The 22,273-nt window shown below is 44.4% G+C and overlaps 1 protein-coding gene across 1 annotated transcript in view; it reads right to left on the bottom strand.

The window, feature by feature from the left end:
- Positions 1–21,389, bottom strand: part of LOC109910908 (proto-oncogene vav) — a 90,190-nt gene extending 68,801 nt beyond the window's left edge. The window contains exons 1-2 of the mRNA XM_048617800.1: positions 21,096–21,389; positions 18,562–18,678 (exon numbers count right to left, since the gene is read on the bottom strand). Coding sequence (XP_048473757.1) covers positions 18,562–18,678; positions 21,096–21,389 — 411 coding nt within the window. The remainder of the gene's footprint in view (positions 1–18,561; positions 18,679–21,095) is intronic.
- Positions 21,390–22,273: the final 884 nt, after the last annotated feature.

The following is a 22,273-nucleotide window of genomic DNA, read 5'->3' as shown; positions in this document are numbered from 1 at the left end:
AAATACTCTCCAACGTCTAAATGATACTCAAGTGAGGATTCTGAAATAGCCAAGCCTTCACCAACAGTAAACCAAAGCTTAATTTCCATTCCGTAAGAACATGGTCCACAACACCATGAGGGGTATAGGTAAGATGAATGACAAGGGTCTTTTCCCTAGGGTGGGGGATTTCAAGGCTGGGGGGGCATATTTTTAAGGTGAGATGAGAAAGATTTTAAAAAAATATGAGGGGCAACTTTTTTAAACAGAGAGTGTTTCATGTGTGGAACGAACTTACAGAGGAAGTGATAGATACAGGTACAGTTACAACGTTTAAAAGACATTTTGATAAGTACATGAACAGGAAAGCACAAGCAGGTGGGACTAGTTTCGTTTGGGAACATAATCGACATGGACTGGTTGGAGTGAAGGGTCTGTTTCCACGCTGTATGACTCTATGACGATAACACACAACACTTCGGGTCACAGTGAAGATGATGGTGTAGTGACGTTGTCACTGGTATAATAATCCAGATGACCTACCTAATTCCCCAGGGATAACAAGGTGTAGAGCTGGATGGACACAGCAGACCAAGCAGCATCAGAAGAGCAGGAAAGCTGCCGTTTCGGGCCTAGCCCCTTCTTCAGAAGACCCTTTTTCTGAAGAAGGGTCTAGGCCCGAAATGTCAGCCTTCCTGCTCCTCTGATGCTGCTTGGCCTGCTGTGTTCATCCAGCTCCACACCTTGTTATCTCAGATTCTCCAGCATCTGCAGTTCCTACTATCTCTGAATTAATTCCCTAGGGATGTGGGTTCAAGCCCCAACATGGCAGCCACTGATTTTTAAATCCAATAAAATCTGGAATATGACACTAGGTGCAGCAAAGGTGACTCTACGCTGTCATTGATTGTCATAAAAATCCATCTGGTTCACTTATCCCTTTTAGGGCGGCAAATATATTGTCCTTACCTGGTCTCACTTGGTCTGGCTTACATGTGCCTCCTGAACCACAGCAGTGTGCTTAACTCTTAACCATCCCCTGAAACTGCTTAATGTGGTGTTGAGGCAGATGATGAGCCATAATCTAGGTCAATGGTGGAACAGACTCAAAGGGGCTGAATGGCCTACTCCTGATCTTGTGCTCCTAGTGAGTAATGGGCATCAAAAATTGGCCTTGCCAATGGTGCCTATTGGAATAACTGGAAAGAAAGACTCTCTCAGACATAGCACATCGGTCTCACACACCGTCCTCCTAACCCGCATCCTCATTACTGTGGGTCCTCTGACATAGCCAATAACCTATAGTCAGCCATTGATTGGCCAAGCGGTGGGGGAATGTGACTCAGCTCCATCTTTGAGAGAGCCAGTTGAATCGGAAACAGCTGCATTGTGAGCGAGAGGAGATGGGGCAACAGAGAACTTTTTTTAAAACGCGACATTGGACCAAAACATTAAGTCTGCTTTCTCTCTCCACAGACGCTGGCAGACCTGCTGAAATTTTCCAGCAACCTCTTGTTTGTGTTTCTGGTTTCCAGCATCTGTAGTTCTTTGTTTTGCTTTTAAAAAAGCATTTGTTTGTTACCCATTGCGTCCAGTTGGAGCCTCGATTTTCATTAACCCCCACCTCAACCCCATGTCCAGTATAAGCAGGTGGAGGAGTTGAGGGGGCACAGCAGACAGATGAAATGGAGAAAACTCATCTTAGAAGGGTAAAACTGGCAAATGGGGCCCACTGCTTGGACCTGCCTTGTTGGGTTCAAAATGGAACTCCACACAAACATTACATTCAGTTCCAAGTATTACTGTGTTTTATTCTTTATTAACTGGTTTATTCCTTGCTTCACCTCTGCCAAGCTGGCTGTGGTTAAACACTACATTGGCAAGCAGGCAAGGTTCTTGTTAACAATGTCTCTAACCAACTGTGTAACCAACCTCTCCATCAACATCAGCAAAACAAAGGAGCTGGTCATTGACAACAAGGTGCAGGGCTGGATGAACACAGCAGGCCAAGCAGCATCAGAGGAGCAGGAAGGCTGACGTTTCGGGCCTAGACCCTTCATCAGAAAAGGGGGAGGGGAAAGGGGTTCAGAAATAAATAGGGAGAGAGTGGGAGGCGGATAGAAGAGGGATAGAGGAGAGGATAGGTGGAGAGGAAACAAACAGGTTGAAGAGGCGGGGATGGAGCCAGTAAAGGTGAGTGTAGGTAGGGAGTTAGGAAGGGGATAGGTCAGTCCAGGGAGGACGGACAGGTCAAGGGGGCGGGATGAGGTTGGTCGGTAGGAGATGGAGGTGCGGCTTGAGGTGGGAGGAGGGGATAGGTGGGAGGAAGAACAGGTTAGGGAGGCAGGGACGAGCTGGACTGGTTTTGCGATGCGGTAGGGGGAGGGGAGATTTTGAAGCTTGTGAAATCCACATTGATACCATTGGGCTGCTGGTCATTGACTTCAGGAGGCAGAGTGCAGGGCGCACTCCTCTCTGCATCAATGGTGCTGAGGTGGAGATGGTCCAGAGCATCAGGTCCCTGGGACTGATGGTCACCAACAATCTGCCCTGGTCCACCCACTTCGACGCAACGGTCAAGAACACACATCAACGTCTCTAATTCCTCAGGAGGCTAAGGAATTTTGGCATGTCTGTAAAATCTCTGACCAAATTTTACAGATGCACCATAGAAAGCATCCCATCTGGATGTATCACAGCTTGATTTGGCAACTGCTCTGCCCAAGACCACAAGAAACTGCGGAGAGTTGTGAACACAGCCCAGTCCATCGCACAAACCAGCCTTCCATCCATTGACTCTGTCTATACTTCCCGCTGCCTCGGGAAAGCAACCAACATCATCACAGACCCCTCCCACCCCGGTTATGCTCTCTTACACCCTCTTCCATTGGGCAGAAGATATAAAAGTTTGAATGCACCTATGAATAGATTCAAGTCCAGTTTCTTCCCCGCTGTTATCAGACTTTTGAATGGGCCCCTCAAATGTTAATTCTGATCTCTCTCTCTCTGCACCTTCTCTGTGGCTGTAACACTGTATTCTGCACTCTGCTACACTGATGCACTTGTATGGTACGACCTGCCTGTATATCATGTAAAACAACACTTTTCACTGTATCCCTGTCCACATGACAACAACCAATCAATCAATTTCAGTGGGCGCCTGATCTCAGTGGCACACCTTTAAAGACCATAAACCTGGGGCCACAATTCTTCACCTTCATGAAAAGGTGTGTAAATATTGCGCAGGCTTATTGCCCCTTTGCACCAGTCACCTACTCCAAACATCCATTTGGGTCAGTCAGCACTGCAGTGGTCAGTGACTGTACATTGTGCTCTGAAACATTAATAAATTATCTCTTGTCCCCATCACGCTGTGTCTAACACTCCCTTATGGGTGTTGATTGGCATTACCCCTGTATACCAACAGTAAAACATTGACACTGCTTCTCAACTTATCTCAAACTTAATTAACAGGAAATTAGACTTACAGACTGAATAAAAAGTAGGCAGGACTGGTAGACTTCTGCAAAACCAAAGAGGCATAGTTCTTATCAAATCAACAAAGAGGAAAATGGATTCTGAGTTTCTGCGGCGTCTATCCCCACCTCCGGATGTCTGAAAGTGCTTTACAACCAACTAAGCCATTTTTCAATCGCGTTCGCTGTCAGAACGTAGGAATCCTGACATCCAGTTTATAACCAGCAATGTGCTAATGCCCAAATCATCAGCTGTTTTAGCCGTTGGTTGAAGGATAAATATTGGTCAGGACACTAGGAAAATCTTAATTCCATCCCAAAGCCAACTAACGTAAGAACATAAGAAATAGGAGCAGGAGGAGGCCAATTGGCCCATAGATCCTGCTCTGTAATGTCAATGGCTGGTCTTTTCATGGACTCAGCTCCACTTACCCACCCTCTCACTTTAACCCTTAATTCCTTTACTGTTCAGAAATCTATCTATCTTTGCCTCAGAAACATTCAATGAGGAAGCCTCAACTTCTTCACTGGGTAGGGAATTCCACGGATTCACAACCCTTTGGGTGAAGAAATTCCTCCTCAACTCATTCCTAAATCTGCTCCCCCTTATTTTGAGGCTATGCCCCCTTGTTCTAGTTTCACCCACCAGTGGAAACAACCTCCCTGCTTCTACCTTATCTATTCCCTTCATAATTTTGTATGTTTCTATAAGCTCCCCCCTCATTCTTCTAAATTTCAATGAATATAATCCCAGTCTACTCATTACCAACACTCCTGTATTTATGGTGTAATTGACATTCTGTTCTTTTTTTAAATATTTATGGGTAGGGATGAGTGTGTAAACAATTATATTCCTGTAAATGCTAGTCCCCGTTTTTAAAATACGGCTCAGTTATAGGAAGTCAGTTGAGTTCATTGCAAAATAGCAAGGGTGCAGAAAGAACAACAAGAAATATTATCAAGGCAACAAGAAAGATGGTGGGTACGTCAAAGAGGGCAGTAACTTCACCTGAAGTTCTAACTGGAAATCAGATGGTGACAAGTCTGTCTGGTTAACCACAATTGTCGACTTCATCGCAAGACCTTTTAACTTAGTCCTTCTCTAAACAGAAAGAGACCTTCGCTGCTTCTTTCAGTTTTGCTGAAACGAGTTACTGTATGTTTCATTCCCGATAAAACACAAAGCACAGCTGATACAATCGATCAGGTGACAAAGCGAATGAAGCAACTTTTTGAATTAATACAGAGATGGCTGCAAACTGTCAAACTCCAATGTGGAGCTGCACACTTCCTGGATTCTGGTGCCCCAGATTTATTTCAGTTCTATGTAAGGTGATGCTCATTCTTAGCTCTGCTAAGACCCGCTCACCCACTGTAGCCTCTCCCCACTGCCCAAGACCAGCTTCCAGTCTGGCAATACCTCAGCTTTAAAACTTCCATTCTTGTTTTCAAATCTATCAACGTCTTCAACGGTCCCTATTTCTGTAAGCTCCTCTGTCATAGAGTCATAAAGTTGTACAGCACGGAAACAGACCCTTCGGTCCAGCTAGTCCATTCTGACCAGATATCCTAAATTAATCTAGTCCCATTTGCCAGCATTTGGCCCTTATCCCTCTAAACCCTTCCTTTTCATATACCCATTCAGATGCCTTTTAAATGTTGTAATTGTACCAGCCTCCACCACATCCTCTGGCTGCTCGTTCCGCACACGCACCACCCTCTGCGTGAAAAAGTTGGCCTTTAGGTCCCTTTTATATCTTTCCCCTTTCACCTTAAACCTATGCCCTCTAGTTTCCCCTATAAGGGGCAAAAGACCTTGGCTATTCATCCTATTCATGCCCCCTACAATTTTATAAACCTTTCTAAGGTGACACTTCTAGTTTTGAACTCCCCCACCCTGGGAAAAAGACCCATGCTTACCCTGTTCATGCTCCTCATGAATTTATAACCCTCTGTAAGGCCACCCTTCAGCCTCTGAAGCTTCAGGGAAAATATCCCCAGCCTATTTAACCTCTCCCTGTAGCTCAAACCTTCCTAACACCCTTGTAAATCTTTTCTGAAACCTTTCAAGTTTAGCAACACCTTTCCTACAGCAGGGAGACCAGAATTGAAGGCAATATGCCAAGGGTGGCCTAACCAATGTCCTGTACAGCTGCAACATGACCTCCCAACTTAAAGAAGGAGCCAAGGGTAGTGACGGTACTATCAGTAGTCTGAATCTGGGGAAGATTTTAAACCTGCCACAGCAGATGGTAGAATTTGAATCCAATGTAAATCTAGAATTAAGAGTCTAATGATGACCATGAAACCATTACTGATTGTCGCGGAAAACTCTTCTGGTTCACTAATGCCCTTTAGGGAGGGAAATCTGCAGTCTGTACCTGGCCTATGAGTGACTCCAGACCCACAGCAATGTGGTTGACTCTAAACTGCCCTCTGGGCAATTAGGGATGGGCAATAAATGCTGCCTAACCAGCAACACCCTCATCCTGTGAATGAATAATGAAAAACCAATTGTCTAATTCAGACCTCCTGCATATCCCTGGCTTACTCTGCTCCCATTAGCGACCATAACTACAGGTGCAGTGATATTAAGTACTGGAACCCCTCCCAAAACCTCTGCAACCTGCTACGTCTCTCTCAGCCAAGACTTCGAATGCCGAAGGCTGCCCTATGTCAAGGCCGGAGGGACAGATGCTGTGGTCCACGTGGGGACCAAAGATGTTGGCGGAACTGAGAAAAGAGGTTCTGGTGAAAGAGTGTCTTGTTTTTAACCAATCACAGGATGACGGCATTGCTAGCTAGGCTGGCATTTGTTGGCCAACCCGAATTGCCCTGGGGAAGGTGGTGGTGAGCTGCCATCTTGAATCGCTGCAGTCCTTGGGCTGTTTGGACGCCCACAGGGATTTTCACGGTCATCATTAGACTCTTAATTCCAGATTTTTATTGAATTCTGCCATGGCGGGATTCGAACCTAAGCTCTCGAAACTTACCTGGGTGCCTGTATTAATAGTCCAGCAATAATACCACTAAACCCTACTTTTGCAAAATCAGCTCGGTGTGTGATGGTGCTGGTTCAGTTTAGTGTGCAAGAGTGGGAAGGTGCAATTAAATAATAAACTGTAAACCGGGTACAATCAATCAATTAGGCTGACCTGGCTGTTTAACACAACCAGTGTGGGGGTGGGGCTGGCTTTCTACAAAAAGTGTTGAACTACAGGCTACAGATGAAAGGCTGTGGTGACCCTTGTACTAGACGTATTGAGTGAGAGGTATTTCCCACTGCATGGAGGATGAGAGCTGTGAGGTTTAGACCTTTTGCAGTTGTGGTAAAGAAACCTGACAAAGTCTTTGAAATGATGAGTTTGACCACGTTGAGTGCAGAATGACCTGAGTACATCTTGCTGAGATGCTGTGGTCAATATCTGAACTTATAATTCATCCTTATTTAACACCCTTCTAAATAATAATGCCGTTCGTCCTCGCCTGCTTGATGATTGGGTGTTTCTCCCTCTGCCAGCACCTCGGGAAACCATTCTTAATTCAGTCACTGGCCACATTGGAATTTGATCTTTAATTAAATAAAGGTTTGATCATAAAATAAATACTGAAACCTTTGATAGTAGGGAATGGCAATAAATGAATTCTCCATCTAGAACAGGCTTTTCCAAAGTGAAGGTCGGATCCCAAGGAGGTTGGTGAGCAGGAATTTTGGGGTTGTCTGCTCCAAAGCAGCAATGAGAGAGGTCAGTTCGACTTATAACGCCATCGCACACAAACAGACAGACCCTGCTCTGAGATAGCAAAAACTGCCAATGCTGGAGTCAGGGACAACACAGTGTGGGGCTGGAGGAACACAGAGGACCAGGGAAGTCGACGTTTCGGGTCGGGAGCCTTCTTCAGAAATTCTGCTCTCACAGATCACCCACCTCCTTTCCACAAGCCCCCTCTGCAACTCTCGCAAGACTTCTTCCCCACCGCATTCCCTGCCCCAACCCCAATACCCCAACCAATCCTCCCATTCACTGAGAGGACATGATAATTTCCATCCCTCAAAACTGGGTCACGGTGAGAAAAGGTTTGGGAGGAGCTGATCTGGAGGGACATGAGAAGTAGGTAATATCTTGAGTTGGGAAGTATATCATCATCCATTCAGCGTCAGTAGGTTAAAATCGTGGAACTCCTTCCCTCATGGCATTGTGGGGGTCTCTACATCCCAAAGACATCAAGAAGACCACCTTCTCCAGGGCAGTTATGGACGGCCCAGCCAGCAAACTTCCACATCCCATGAACAAATAAAAACAAATAACAATTAAAGAATCCGCCATGATCGAATAGCAGAGCAGGCTCAATGTGCCAAATGGCCTAATTCTGCTGTCGTATCTTATGGTCAAAAAAAGTGATTTTAACTACGGATTAGCACAGTGATGGAAGCAAAACAAGGTTTTGTCCCTCCCTTCTATGGAGGTAAGGTTTAAAAAATATGTGCTGTGGTTTAACTGTGATCTCAGTAATTGTACAACAGGACTCTGCAGCTCAGAGCATCCTGCACTGTAGCCTTAACATCCTGTATCTATATATTTACACAACTAGAAGGAAGATCTGAGCTAAAATGAAGAACAGAATGACCCTTTCTATCAACCCTAGCCCAACTTTAAATCCCAATTCCCATCTCAACTCACTCAACAAAGACTCAGAGAGCTGCCTGTTCTGTCTGAGCCATTGCATCTTCAGTATTGAAGAATACATCAGTTCTTCACCTTTGGACTTTAATAAAATAATTTAATTTGCTAGATCAATGATGATGAGGGTGGGGTTATGTGGGAATGTCTGGAATGATCTAACCCAGAGTGTTGTGGAGGCTAGGTCACTGAAAGTATTTAAAGAGGAGGCAAGATAGCTTTCTGAAGTATCGGGGGAGTTGAGGGCTATGTGGAAGTGATACGGAAGAGGAGGTGAGGCCTGGGGTAGATCAGCCATGATCTTGTTGAATGATGAGGTAGGCTTGAGGGGCTGAATGGCCTACATCTATTATCTCCATCTCAAGGTAATTAGCCTATGCTTACCTCAACTGCACGGCATGTGTGCAGGGACGGGAGAGTTGCGACCATACAAACAAATGAGCTCACCAATCAGGAGCAGGAGTAGGCCATTCAACCCTTCAAGCCTGCTCTGCCATTCAACAAGGTTCATGGATCATCTGATGGTAACCTCAAATCCCCATTTCCGCCTGAATCTGAGAACATTTCAAGTCATTCTCTGACAGGACCCTTTTCTTTGTGCCGTGACTGGTGTAAATAGGGAACAAATACAGCTCAGAATGTTAATCTGAAAATCTCCTGACAACTATGAGCCTTGGCTGGCCAAACAGATAATTCAGAGAGAGGAAGGAGCTCTGATAGCGAGATCGGACTTGCGTTGCTTGTTTTTCTTGTTCTAAGAAAATTGATGCATCAGAAATTACCCTAAAATTGAGACACGTGTTCAATAAATCTTTTGCTGACACTAAACTCTGCGTATGCTCGGGTGGGAATAATCCAAGTCAAACATTGCTCCTTACCAAAACAGGGTCTTTGACTAACAATAATGCCTTTCAAAGAGAAAGGACCATATTAGGCATGAACTGTAGTTTCTCAATTTGCACTTCATGTTGTTACAGTCTTCCTTCAGCAGTTCAAAGTTATTGCATTGCACAGGAACACCACACCAAAACGTCTCTCTGTACATACACTCCTCCAGTCCATTTCCCACCAGAAACCACCAACAGCATTAAAGGTTGCGCTCTCTACATAGGTAGTAATTTAATTGCATCCTGACAGAGCTAGCGAATCCGAAAAAAAAACACACACTCATTCAGCCTATCAGAGTTAACTCAAAAGTAACATGTTAGGTCTGGTGGTTAGAACAGAACAACCAGTTGCCATAAACACCCACACCAGCTCCAGTGAGGGGGCTTTATCGTAATCCCACTCTATTCTGGTAACAAGGAGAACTGCTTGACTCAAAAGCAGCTGGAAATATAAGGTGGAATCTCTTTGCAACATTTCACCCAGCCTTGCTATGTAGAGAGCTCTCAGTCTGAATGGAGTGACATCTTTTTGTATTCATTCACGGGGTGTGGGCCCCTCTGGCTGGGCCAGTGTTTATTGGCAGTCCCTCCTTGCCCTGGAGATGGTGGTGGTGAGCTGCCTTCTTGAATCACTGCAGTCCTTGGGGCAGTGCTGTTAGGGAAGGAATTCCTGTATTTTCACTCAGTCACACCAAAGGAACGGTGATATATTTCCCAAGGCAGGATGGTTTACGGTCTGGAGGGGAACTTGGAGGGGGTGCTGCTCCCCATTATCTACTGCCCTTGACCCTCTAGATAAAAAGTGGTTGCGGGTTTGGAAGGTACCATCGAACGAGCCTTGGTGGATTGCAGTGCATCGTGTTGTAGATGGTGCACACTGCTACTTCTGGATGTTGGTGGTGGAGGGAGTGGATGTCTGTGGCTTAATAACAAAAAAGCAGAATGCTGCAGATTTCCTTCCCTAACAGCACTGTACACGCCCCTGTACACCCCAGGGACCGCAGTGGTTCAGGAAGGCAGCTCATCACCACCTTCTCCAAAGGAACCCAAGGACAGGCAATAAACACTGGGCCCAGTCAGAAGCACGCATGTCCCGTTAACAAATACATTTAAAAAGCAGAAGATCTGCGGCAAAAACAAGAAATTGTTGGAAATACTCAGCAGGTGTGGCAGCATCTGTGGAGAGAGAGAGAGAGAGAGAAAGATTGAGTAAACATCTCAGATCAGCGACCTTTTTAAAGATTGTAAAAAGGTTAAATCTGTCTTTCTCTCTTTCTAAAGATGCTGCTGGATCTGCTGAGTATTTCTGGAACTTTCCGTTTTAAAGTCTGGAGGATATGCTGGCCCCCCCTCCAGCTTGGAGTACTGAGTACAGTTTTCGCTTTTACAATATGGAGGTACCAGAGAAAAGACACAATCTGTGACCATCTCATTCCCCGTATCTGCAGCTTCTACTCTGCTTGTGAGGAATAAAATGTGGGATTCCCTTTTCTCTCGACCTTCAGGAGAGGGGAGATGCTGGCAAACCCCATTGGTTGTCCTTCCCCACATGTCCTGGTAACGCAACCTCGTAACAGCACTGAAGGGGGAACACTTGGCCCATTGTGTCTGTGTTAGCCCTCCGAAAGACCATTGTGCCGCTCCTTGGCCTCTTTCCCTGTGCCCCTCCTCGCTCTTCTCTTTGGATGGTAAGTCTCTACGTTTTCTCAACCGAGCCCTCTCCCCACCAGGCTCTAGGGCAAAGGTTTCTAGATCTTTACTGAATGAAGTGTTTTCCCTTAGTGTCTCCATCACTTCTTTTCTGCCAAGGAGGTGAGGGTGACCAGATGAGATCCTGCTGACTCAGCAGATGACTGTTTGTGTTCCAGGGTTGTCCATCACTCAGGTGTTGTTGGAGAGGTCACACTGCCTGAGTGATAGCTTCTTCCACAGCTGGCACAGGTAAACAGCTTTGACCCCTACCTTCAACTAACATTTTGCGATTCCTCTTAACCTCCCAATCATTTCTTTAGCCCTCTGTTTTTTGCTGTGGCCTTCCAGACCGCCTACCTCCCAGCCCTCCAGTCAGCGGTGAATATTCCTCATGGATTCCAGGCAGCTTTAGAGACATCTTCCTTATGGTAGATGTGGACAACCTGTTGATCCTCTGCTTATAGCCAGCCTGCCACAGAGCATGTCTTTGGGGACGTGGCTGCCAACCATTCGGCCCGTAAGAAATAGGAGTAGGCCATTCAGCCCCTCAATCCTGCTCCACCATCCAACAAGTTCACGACTGACCTGCCCCAGACCTCATCTCCTCTTCTGTGCCTGCTCCTCATAGCCCTCACTTCCTGATCTTTCAGAAAGCTGTCTGCTTCGTCGTTAAGTACTTTGGATGACCTAGCCTCCACAACTCTCTGCTATAGATCATTCCAGACATTCACACATGACCTCACCCCCATCACCACAGATCCAGCAGATTAAATATCCTGGTGATCCCTGCTCACTGATCGAATTTCAGGCCTGGCATGGTCTGGCACAACAGGCTAGATCACTCAAAGCCTATCAAGATACAACCAAATGGATGGCCCTGAAGTGGCTGGAAGGGCTATCCAAAGACATTAAAGTGTTACTGGGCCGACAGAGGCCATTCGGCCCATCAAGCCTGAGCTGATCCTCTGAAGAGGGACCACCCAATCCCACTCCAGACCCTGTCCCCACGACGCTGCATTTACCATGGCTAATCCACCTAGCCTACGCATCCCTGAGAAGGCTTGTCTTCATTGCTCAGACCTTTGAGTATAGGAGTTGAGATGCCACACTGAGGTCATACAGGATGTTGGTGAGGCCACTTCTGGAATACTGTGTTCAAGTCTGGTCGCCCTGCTATAGGAAGGATATTATTAAACTGGAGAGGGCTCAGAAAAGATCTACCATGCTGTTGCCGCGAATGGAGGGTTTGAGTTATAAGGAGAGGCTGGGTAGGCTGGTTTTCACTGGAGCATAGGAGGTTGCAAGGTGACCTTATAGAGGTTTATAAAATCATGAGGGACATGGATAAGGTAAATAGCAAAGGTCTTTTCCTTAGGGGGGGAGTTCAAAACTAGAGGACATATTTTTAAGTTGAGAGGAGAAATATGTAAAAGAGACCTATGGGCAACATTTTCACACAGAGGGTGGTTGGTATGTGGAACTAACTGCCTGAGGGAATGGTAAGTGCAGGTATAGTTACAGCATTCAGTCAGGCACATGAATAGGAAAAGTTTAGAGGGTTATGGTCAAATGGAACTAGTTTAGTTTGGGAACCCTGGTTGGCATGGACGAGTGTCCATTTCCGTGCTGTATGACACTATGACTCTAATGCACCTAACCTGCACATCCTTGGACTGTGGGAGGAAACAGGAGCACCCAGAGGATACCCACACAGACACGGGGAGAATGTGCAAACTCCACACAGACAATTGCCTGAGGGTGGGCTCGAACCCAGGTCTCTGATGTTGTGGGCCACTGTGCTACCCTTTCTACCTCTGGCTGAAGGATATTTGATGAACCAGTTGGTTTTTTTAATTACATACTTTCACAGTGACTTCTTCTGGTTCAGACACAGGGAACCCAGATAAATTATAGAAACAGACAAACCAGGAGAGGCCCTTCAGCCCATCAAGTCTGTACTGCCAACATTATACTACTACCTATATTCATCCCACTTTCCCACACTAGGCCCAGAGCCTTGAACGTTATGATACTTCAAGTGCTTATCCATGTACCTTTTAAATTTTGTGGGGTTTCCTACCTCAATAACCCTTCCAGGCAGGGCATTCCGGACCCTCATCACCCTCTGGGTGAAAATGCTATTCCTCAAATCCCCTGTAAACCTCCTGACTGATTTCCAAATCTCATACTGGTTGCCAGTCCAACACAAAAGTCCCTATATCACTGCCCCATGATTTAATAAACCAGCACCCTGCAACCTTAGAAACAGACATCCCTCAGAGCAATGTATAGCCCAACAGTTGCTTGGTAACTCAGAATTGAAACATTGCCGGAAACAGAGGCATGTTGCCAAGCTACCCATCAGGACTCACACAAGAATGCCAAATTTCAAACAATCACCGCCATGTATAGCACAAGAGCCAAAGATGCTGACTGGTTGATTCATCAACCCTGATTGGCCAATGAACAAATTGTGTCGGCTCATTTAGGCTGGCTAGAATCTCGCTCCAGAAGCAAAATGAATATGTTCAGCCATTTTATTTAATGAGGTTTCCCAGAAACGTGTGGTCCCTATATCAGCCACATTGCTTTCTGCATGGTGATGCCTCAGTCAATTGAAGTAGAAATGTCATCCAACCAGCACTCCTTTCCTTCTGTGGTATAAATTGTTGCAATTGTTTGAAATTTGGAACTCTTACATTCGTCCTGGCAAGTGCAGACAGAGAGCTTCAGTGACATATCTTTTTCTTTTTAATCTTATAGATTAAATGAGATAACCAATGGGCCATTAACTGAAACAGATATCATTTGGTATGCCAAGGTAGCAGGGTAGCAATTTTGACAATACTGTGGCTTTAAGAGCTGTGTTTTGTCCTGGTTTCTTTCAGAGAGAGATAGATTGGGACACAGGTACTGAGTAGTCTATGAGAAGATAATCAATTTGAGAGACATTGGGGTGTTTTTTTCCCTCTTTAAAGTTGGAACAATAGAAGCAGCCTGAGTGGGTGAGTTCAATGTTAACAGAAGCAGGCTTTTTAATTAACTTTCAGCAGTTGTCTCAGCAGGTTTGGAAGACAGTGAATCTCTCCCAGCTGCTACAATCTCTCTCCAAATTGTCTTTTGATGTACTCTCCTCCTGGATTGCAGAACTGCATGTGAGAAAATCTGTTTTCTGATCTTACCTTTTTGCCAAGGGGGTTTGTTTATGGGATGTTACTATATTGGAACAGGTAATTAGTAATAGTTATTGTATGTATTATTCTGTTAAGCTTTCCAATTGAGTTAAGTTATTCCAATTCCTTTCTTGTTTGTTGTAGTTTCACTATAGTGCATGGTAAAGTGTGTTTTGATTTAAATCCGGTAGTTTGACCAATCGAATTGCATTTGGAATGCAGCATCTGACACTTGCCTTTAAAAAATGAAAAAAGTCAGGGTCTGGGCTACCTTCTTAATATATTTCCTGGTTGGTCCATTACATAATCAATAAATGTAAATTGTCAGGAGATTTGTAATTTCAGGATGTCATTGAGAAGATGACAGTGAGCTGATTTCTCCCAAAATGTTGTTCAGGAGGGATTTCATTCCTCCCAGGACTGAGAGTTTCACTGGGAAGACCAGCATTTGTTGCTTGACCTTATTTGAACTGAGTGACTCACACAGCCTGTTCAGTTGAGATTCATAGAACAGCAGTTGACATTGCTGTGAGATACATAGGCCAGATTTTCTTCCCCTAAGAGGGCATTAGTAAATCAGATGAGCTTCTACAACAAACCATTATATTTGACATTCCACATTTATCCATTGAATTCATATTTCACTAGGTACTATGGTGGGATTTGAACCCACATGCCCCAGAGAATCAGCCTGATCTTCTGGATCACCCCAGTCTGGTACATTACCTCTATGCCAGATCTTCCCCCTACTAGTTGATGATAGTCCCCATTATTGAGAGCAGCATTTTATTGCAGATATATTAGTGCATTGAATTGAAGTTTCCCCAGCTGCAATGGTGGGATCTGAACTCACAACTATGGGGCATTGGCCTACACCAGAAGGAGGAATGGTCGATCGAACGGTGTGAATGTTTTGAGGGGGAGAAGCCACTTGCTGTCCTCCTCCTTTTGAAGTATCAGGAAGCACAGCTTTCACCAACATCAGAAAACTGGATCAGGTTCCAAGGAAGGGCACGAGGCAAGGATGCAGGGTCTACACAACAAAGCAGCTAGAGACTGCAAAGGCAAAATGTTAGGGTTGGTATTGTGGACAGAAGAGATTAAAAAGGCTCCTTAATCTGAGCCAGCTTGTCAATGAGGAATGATTAGAGAGGCTGGATAGAAGGAGGCTACTTCATCAAAGCTCATTTATATGAAATGATACAGATCAGACAAAGCAACTTTATGACTGTGTCATTATATAATTAGAAAGAACTATACTGAGACAAATTACAGAAGAGCAGGGAGGGTGTCATTATTGCAGAATCCCAATCACATTTTTGTTGGAGAAAATAGAAGGGCATTTATGTTGCAAAGCAAGATCCAAGTTAAACCTTGCATCCTCACCTACTCACATGGATGTTATTTATCAAGGGGAGATTTGAGACGGGAATATTAGATCGGCCCCAGTTAATTTAGCTTTGCTTTCACATCCGTAAATCTGATTAAAGTCTGCCGGTATTTTTTGGAAGTTTTTGCTGATTCCTTTCATTTTCCACTCGCAGAGAATTAACTTCACCATGTTACAGTTTCTTCCATTCAGCCTTCATCCAGGAAGACTTGAGCATTGTATTTTGGCAGCACATTCAACTGACCGAGTCATTTCAGCTATCAGCGAGTCTCTATTTGTGTCTCGTCTGCACCTGGGCAGGATCACTGATTCCTCTCCGACCTCCTGTTCAATTATTCTGGGTTCAACTACGTGAGTCTCTTCATCAGTGATGCTTACCCCGTGTTTGACTTGTTACACCTGGGCGCGGACTCAGAGGAAAGGAAACAAAGAGCTGGAAGGCGGAGCTGAAGCATGGAGCAGACATTTCAAAGCACTGAATAACCAAATGTAGAATGCATGCGGAAGCTATTGGCATCGATGTAAACTGAGAGAACGTTTCCTTTGTGGGAGACAGGCTACAAATAGGAGGCAGAGCTGCAAATGAAGGGGTCTCCCATTTAAGTCAGAGATGAGTACATTTTCTTTTTCTCTGTCTGAGTCTGAGGAATTCTTCTCCATAGACAGTGGTGGAGGCAGAATGATTGAATATTTTTAACGCTGAGTTAGAAAGGTTATTGATTGATAATTAAGGAGGTCAAAGTGTATGGAGGAGTAGGTGGGATTTGAGACCACAAACAAATCAGACACAGTCTTATCAAACAGCAGAAACAGGCTCAAGAGGCTGAATGGCCTTAAGTTGTGTTCACATCATGGCTGCTCCCATGGAGGACGCGGCCAGGGGTCTTTTGGAGGGACAACTGCATGGACTCACAGAGTGTACTCCATCGCCAAAGGCAAGACGTTAATCTGGTGTCAGCAGTTGTTCATTCAGGCATCATTGCCAGTGGCTGTGTGCTTTCACTGTGGTTCTGCACTGTTCACAAAAAAGACCCACAAGAGATGGAGCACACACAAGTGTGGATCGCTTCGATTCGAAGATATGGGGTTAAAAAATAAACATGAATCTAAGTCCAAGTGAATCTTCCATTTTCTATTTCTAACAGTATCTCAACCTCATGTAGGCTTCTTGGTCTGTGTCTCCCCTGAGCAACATCACTGCCTCACTGATTATCCATGACTTCAGCCGGTTGTATATGCATGCTGGTTTCCTTATAACCAGAGCAGCTCTTGTGGCTTGGTCAAAACCCAGACTGTGAGAAAATGATTACGTTTTCTTTCATACTGGTGAGATTTCAGTCTGTTCTATTCTAGCCCTTTCTAGAACTTGGCTCCGCAAAGTCTGGTGAGACATGAGATCGGCTGCCTGCTAAGTCAGAGGTTAAGGATCCCACCCTACAATTTCATGGAAGACAGTGGTCACCCTCTCAATGAACATCACTAAAGCAGATTACCTGGACGTTGCTGTTTATGGGAGCTAACTATGTGCAAATTTGCTTTCTATAGGAGAACTGGGGAACATAGTTATGGAATAAAAATTGAAAGAACTGCAGATGCTGTAAATCAGGAACAAAAACTGGATTGGATGGAAAAATTCACCAGGTCTGGCAACATCAGTGAAGAAAAATCAGAGTTAACTCAGAAGTTCTGAGGAAGGGTCGCTGGACCCAAAGCGTTAACTCAGTTTTTTTTTCCACAGACGCTGCCATAGTTATGGAATAAGGGGACTTGCATTTAAAACTGAGATGTGGAGGAATTTCTTCTCCCAATGAATGGCTAGAGTTCTCCACCCCCAAGAGTTGTGGAGGCTAGATCACTGAAAGCATTTAAAGAGGTAATAAATATATTTTTGAAATGTCAGGGAATTGAGGGTTAAAATGAGCTGGAATGAAAGGGGAGTTAAGGTCTGCAGCAGATCAGCTGTGGTCTTGCTGAATGGTGAGCTAGGCTTGATGGGCCAAATGGTCTACTTCTTATGTTCTAGCATTTATAGCAGTGACCTTTTATCTTCGATTCATTCATGAGATGATGTCACCACAGGCTAGGCAGGCATTTATTTGCCCATTCCAGAGTCAACCCCATTGGTGTGGGTCTGGAGTCACGTGTAGGCCAGACTGGGTAAAGATGGTAGATTTCCTTCCCTAAAGGGCCTGAGTGAACCAGATGGGTTTTTACCACCGTCGTTGACATTGGGCCAGCTCTTTATTCCAGATTATCTTTCTCATTAAATTCACAAACTTCACCATCTACCATATTGGTGGAATCAAAACCCGTGGATCACTAACCCAGTGAAAACGCCCCTAGCCGCCGCATTATTTTTTTTAAATGCTAAGAAAAGTAAACAATTGGCTGTCAAGCACTTTTTGACATCCTGAGTTTGTGAAGGGGAGGGGGGGTGTTAATGAAAGTCTCGCCTACTTTAATCTTGCTACCACCCATCCCCTCCCCAAAACAATGGGGTACATCCATAGCTCATGCTCAGCCATGTTTTACCATGAAGGTAGCTTTCCCAGCATCCTTTGGTGGTAGCCAAACCCCACACTGCCCCCCCGCACCCCCAATTCTTAATTCTAGACGTTCCCACCAACTGTTTTGGCGCTGGGGCCCTGCAGCTGGGATGGGAGTGGTTGGGGGGTTGGGGGAAGGTTGAAAGTAGAGGACAGCCTCCACTTGACGAACAGTGGGGTCATGGGTTTTATTTCTGTGTCCACAGCAGGGGGTGAAGAGGCTGCCCGGTGTCCTGTTAAACACCTCCCCCACCCCAATCTCCGAGAGCTGCCAACTCCATTAGCTGGAGGAGGGGGGCCACTGCTGAGTTGCCATCCTCGCAAAAATATCACGGGAGGGTGACAGACAAATCCACTGCCCTCTGGGCCTGCCTTGTGCCTTCCACAACTTGGGGATGTGCCAGCACAGTCAACATGCAGATACCTTTGCCTGCCATCCTGCCAACGTTCCCACCCATTGCCAACGGGCATGAAAGATTGTAGCCAGTGCACTTGATAAACCTAACTGCTGTTGATTCTTCCCATAGTCAGACAATTCAGAGTTATCAAACTGATGCCTGACCCCTTTATAAATGGTTCAGCGGAAGTATCTACTGACTGAATAAACACATATTCACAAGTGGCTCAATAATAAAGGGGTTGAATAAATAATTTGACTTCCCCATGGGTTTTCATTTCCTCTCGAAACCAGGCAGTGCAGAGAAGGAAATTTCAGACTGTAATGTAAACACTGTACCTTGGCAAAATCGCGCACGTCGAATAGATCAAAGGCTTCGAACAGTTCGCTCTTCTTCATGTTGAATTTCTCACAGCACGCATTTAGAAAGGTCCGGATATTCTTCAGGCAAAGGAACTGCAAAGCAAGACGGAGCAGATACAAGAAGGATCAATTATCAGAAAGCCCATTCTCGCGTTAAAAAGCTTCATGCAAATTCCTGCCCCCAGTTCATCCCATCTGTCGTTACAGATTTGTCTTCACACTTTTTTGAGCACGGTGCAAGGCAAACAGTCGAGAGATGGAGGGAGGTCAAAAAATAAAAATTTCTGGATTCACCACCGCCTTCTCAAGGGGCAACTAGGGATGGGCAAGAAATGCTGGCCAGCCAGCGACGCCCACATCCCACAAATGAATAGAAAAAAAAACACACTCCACAACTTGAGGCTGTGCCAATACACTCGATGTCCAACCAGAAGCAGCACTGAGATGATGACTAGAGTGTCTGTTGTTGTTAACACTCCTTCAAAGGGCTTTGAGATGTTTCACTCTGGTTAGGGAGTGCTATGTAAATGTAAGATGTTTTTGCTGCAGCATGCTAACCTTTGCCAGGAGATGGCCATAAAACCAGAAGGTACAGGAGCAGAAGTAGGCCACTTGATCTCCTCTTCCAATCAGTGAGATCATGGCTGATCTAATTCCTCCACTTTCCTGCCTTTTTTCAAAATCCTTACTGATTAAACACATCTGTCTATCTCAGCCTTGAATAGACTGAATGACCCAGCCTCAATAGCCCTCTGTGGTAAAGAATTCCACAGATTCTCTCCCCTCTGAGAGAAAAAAATACTGCTTCATCTCTGTCTTAAATGCATAACCCCTTACTCTGAGATTATACCCTCTGGTCCTAGGCTCTCACACAAGGGGAAACGACCTCTCTACATCTACTCTGCAAGACCCCTAAGGATCTTGGATTTTTCAATAAGGTATCCTCTCGTTCTTCTAAACGCCAATGAATTCAGGCTCAATCAACTCAACCTTTCCTCATAAGAAAGGTACAATGTTTACATAAGTTCTTCCAAAACTGATATCGGCAAGGGGAACTGTCTCTGGACTGGTCCAATGTCAATATATCTTTCCTTAGATCAGGGAACCAAGTCTGTTTGCAGTATTCTAGCTGTGGTCTGACCAGTACTGTGCACAGTTTTAACAAGACTTCCCTATTTTTATATTCTATTCCTTTTGAAATAAAGGCAATATTCCACTCACCTTCCCCATTACCAGCTGAACTTGGAGGATAGTTTCTTTTTGTGATTTATGATTTACATTTATTAAGGGGAGGTGATGGCCTTGTGGCATTATTGCTTGACTATTAATCTATAGACCCCAGTAATGTTCCAGGGACCTGGGTTCAAATCCTGCCGCGGCAGATGTTAGAAAATGAATTCAATAAAAATCTGGAAATAGAAGCCTAATGGTGACCATCAAACTACTGTTGATTGTCAGGAAAACACCAGCTGGTTCACAAGGGAAGGAATTGCCATCTTTACCCAGTCTGGACTACATGTGACTCCAGGCCCACAGCAATGTGGTTGACTCTTAACTGCCCCCTGGGTAATTAGGGATGGGCAATAAATGCTGGACTAAACAAGCAACATCCTCAACCTGTGAATGAATAACTAAAATGTATGCAGCATCCCCCTAGGCTGAAGCTTTCCACATTTTTCTCCTCTATTGTTCGTGCCAAAGTGGATAACTTCACATTTTCTGACATTATATTCCTTCTACCAAGTTTTTGCCCTATCACTTTACATATCTATACCCTTTGGCAGATTCTTTGTGTTATTCTCCCTACTTGCCTTCCCACCTTTCTTTTGGATCATCTGCAAACTTGGCATTAACTTTCCACATCCAAGACACTATTGTGTTGCCAGTAGCACTGCACGAGTTATCGGTTGCCATCTTGAAAATGCTCCCCTTATCTCGAGGTCTCTATCTTCTGTTGGTTGCCCAATCCTCTATACTAGTCCCTGCACCACAGGCTCTTTTCTTAATAAGCAGCCTTATGTGCGGTACCTTATTGAATGCCATCTGGAAATCCAAAATGCATCATACCTACTGGCTTCCCTTTGTCAATCCTGCTTGTTACAACCTCATAAACATTCTAATGAATTTGTCAGGCACATTTTCTCCTTCGTGAAGTCTTGTTGATGCTGCTTTAGGTATTAGAAATTTCTAAAAGCTCTACTATTAGAGATAGCTTCTAATCAACCTGTTCAGATACTTTACAATCCCTGGAGCAGGTGGGGCTTGAATCCAGGCCTTCTGGCTAAGAGGGGTGAACACTACTATTATATCTTCTAGAATAGAGTCTAACCATTTCAATAACAGATGTTACACTAACTAGACAATAGTGTCCTGCTTTCTGTCTCCTTCCCGTTAAAATAAAGTTGCTACTTTGGCAGTTTTTCAATTCTTTTGGACTTTTCTGAATTTCAGGATTCTTGGAAAATTACAGCCAATGCATGCATTATCTCTGTAGCAACTTTCTCTAATACCCAAAAATGGATCCCATCTGGTGTGGGCAACTTATCAGCCTTTAGCCCCTTTAATTTCCCTGGCACTTCTCTTATTTCCTCTTTCCCTTTTGTCGCTTGTTTATTTAGTATTTCTGGAATGCCAACAGTGTCTTCTTCCATGAAGATTAATGCAAAGTATTGATTCAATTCATCTACCAATTTCTGGCTCCCCATCATTATTTCCCCAATCTCATTCCCTTGGGCACTCTCTTCCTCTTTACCATCAATTCTGTTGTTACTCGTTAGTTCGCCCTCATAATTTATTTTCTCCATTTTATTTGGTGTGCTTTGTTGGCTTTTAAAACTTTCCCAATCCTCTAACTTACCGCTGATCTTTGTCACTTTGTATGTTTCCCTTTCAATTTGATACTGTCCTTAATTTCCTTGGTTATCCATGAAGGATTTATTGTCTTCCCAGGAACCTTTGTTGAGTGTAATGAACTATTTTCTTAAAGTTCTACCATTGTTTATCAAATGTCCCTTCTGCTAAACTCCTTCCTCGGTCCACTCCAGCCAATTGAGCTCTCATTCCTTTGTAAGTTGCCTCAGAGTCAAGTTTCTCCCACTGAAACTGCATGTTAAATTCTACCACGTTATAGTCACTATTCCCTAATGGATCTTTCACTCAGATCCTGGTTCATTACTCATTACCAGTTCCAAAACAGCCTGATTGGATCCACAATACGTTGTTCCATTAAACTGTCATGAATGCATTCTATGAATTCTTCACCACAGCTACCTCTGCCAATCTACACAAAGGTTAAAGACATCAGTGATTAATTGATACCTTTTAAACATCCCCTCATTATCTCTTGATTTATTCTCTGACTTACAGTATACTGCTGTAGGGGGCCTACAGATTACTCTAAGCAATGTCTTCTTCCCTCCCCTTGCTATTTCTTACCTCCATCCATAAGGATTTTAGATCATCCAAACTGAAATCATTTCTTGCCATCGTATTTATTCTGCACCATCCTAACAAAGCTGCCCCTTCATCTTCCTTCCTACCTTTCTTTTGAAAAGTCACATGCCCCTGGACATTTAGTTTCAAGCGTTGATCTTTTTGTAACAATGTTTGTTTAATGGCTATAAGATCATACTCATCAACCTCTATTTGCACAGTTAATTTATTTATGTTTTCCTGAATAGTAAATGCA

Source organism: Rhincodon typus, chromosome 38 (genome assembly GCF_021869965.1).
Source record: "Rhincodon typus isolate 14 chromosome 38, sRhiTyp1.1, whole genome shotgun sequence".
Taxonomy (NCBI): domain Eukaryota; kingdom Metazoa; phylum Chordata; class Chondrichthyes; order Orectolobiformes; family Rhincodontidae; genus Rhincodon; species Rhincodon typus.
Note: the sequence above shows the minus strand (reverse complement) of the source record. Positions and strands in the feature narration are given on the sequence as shown.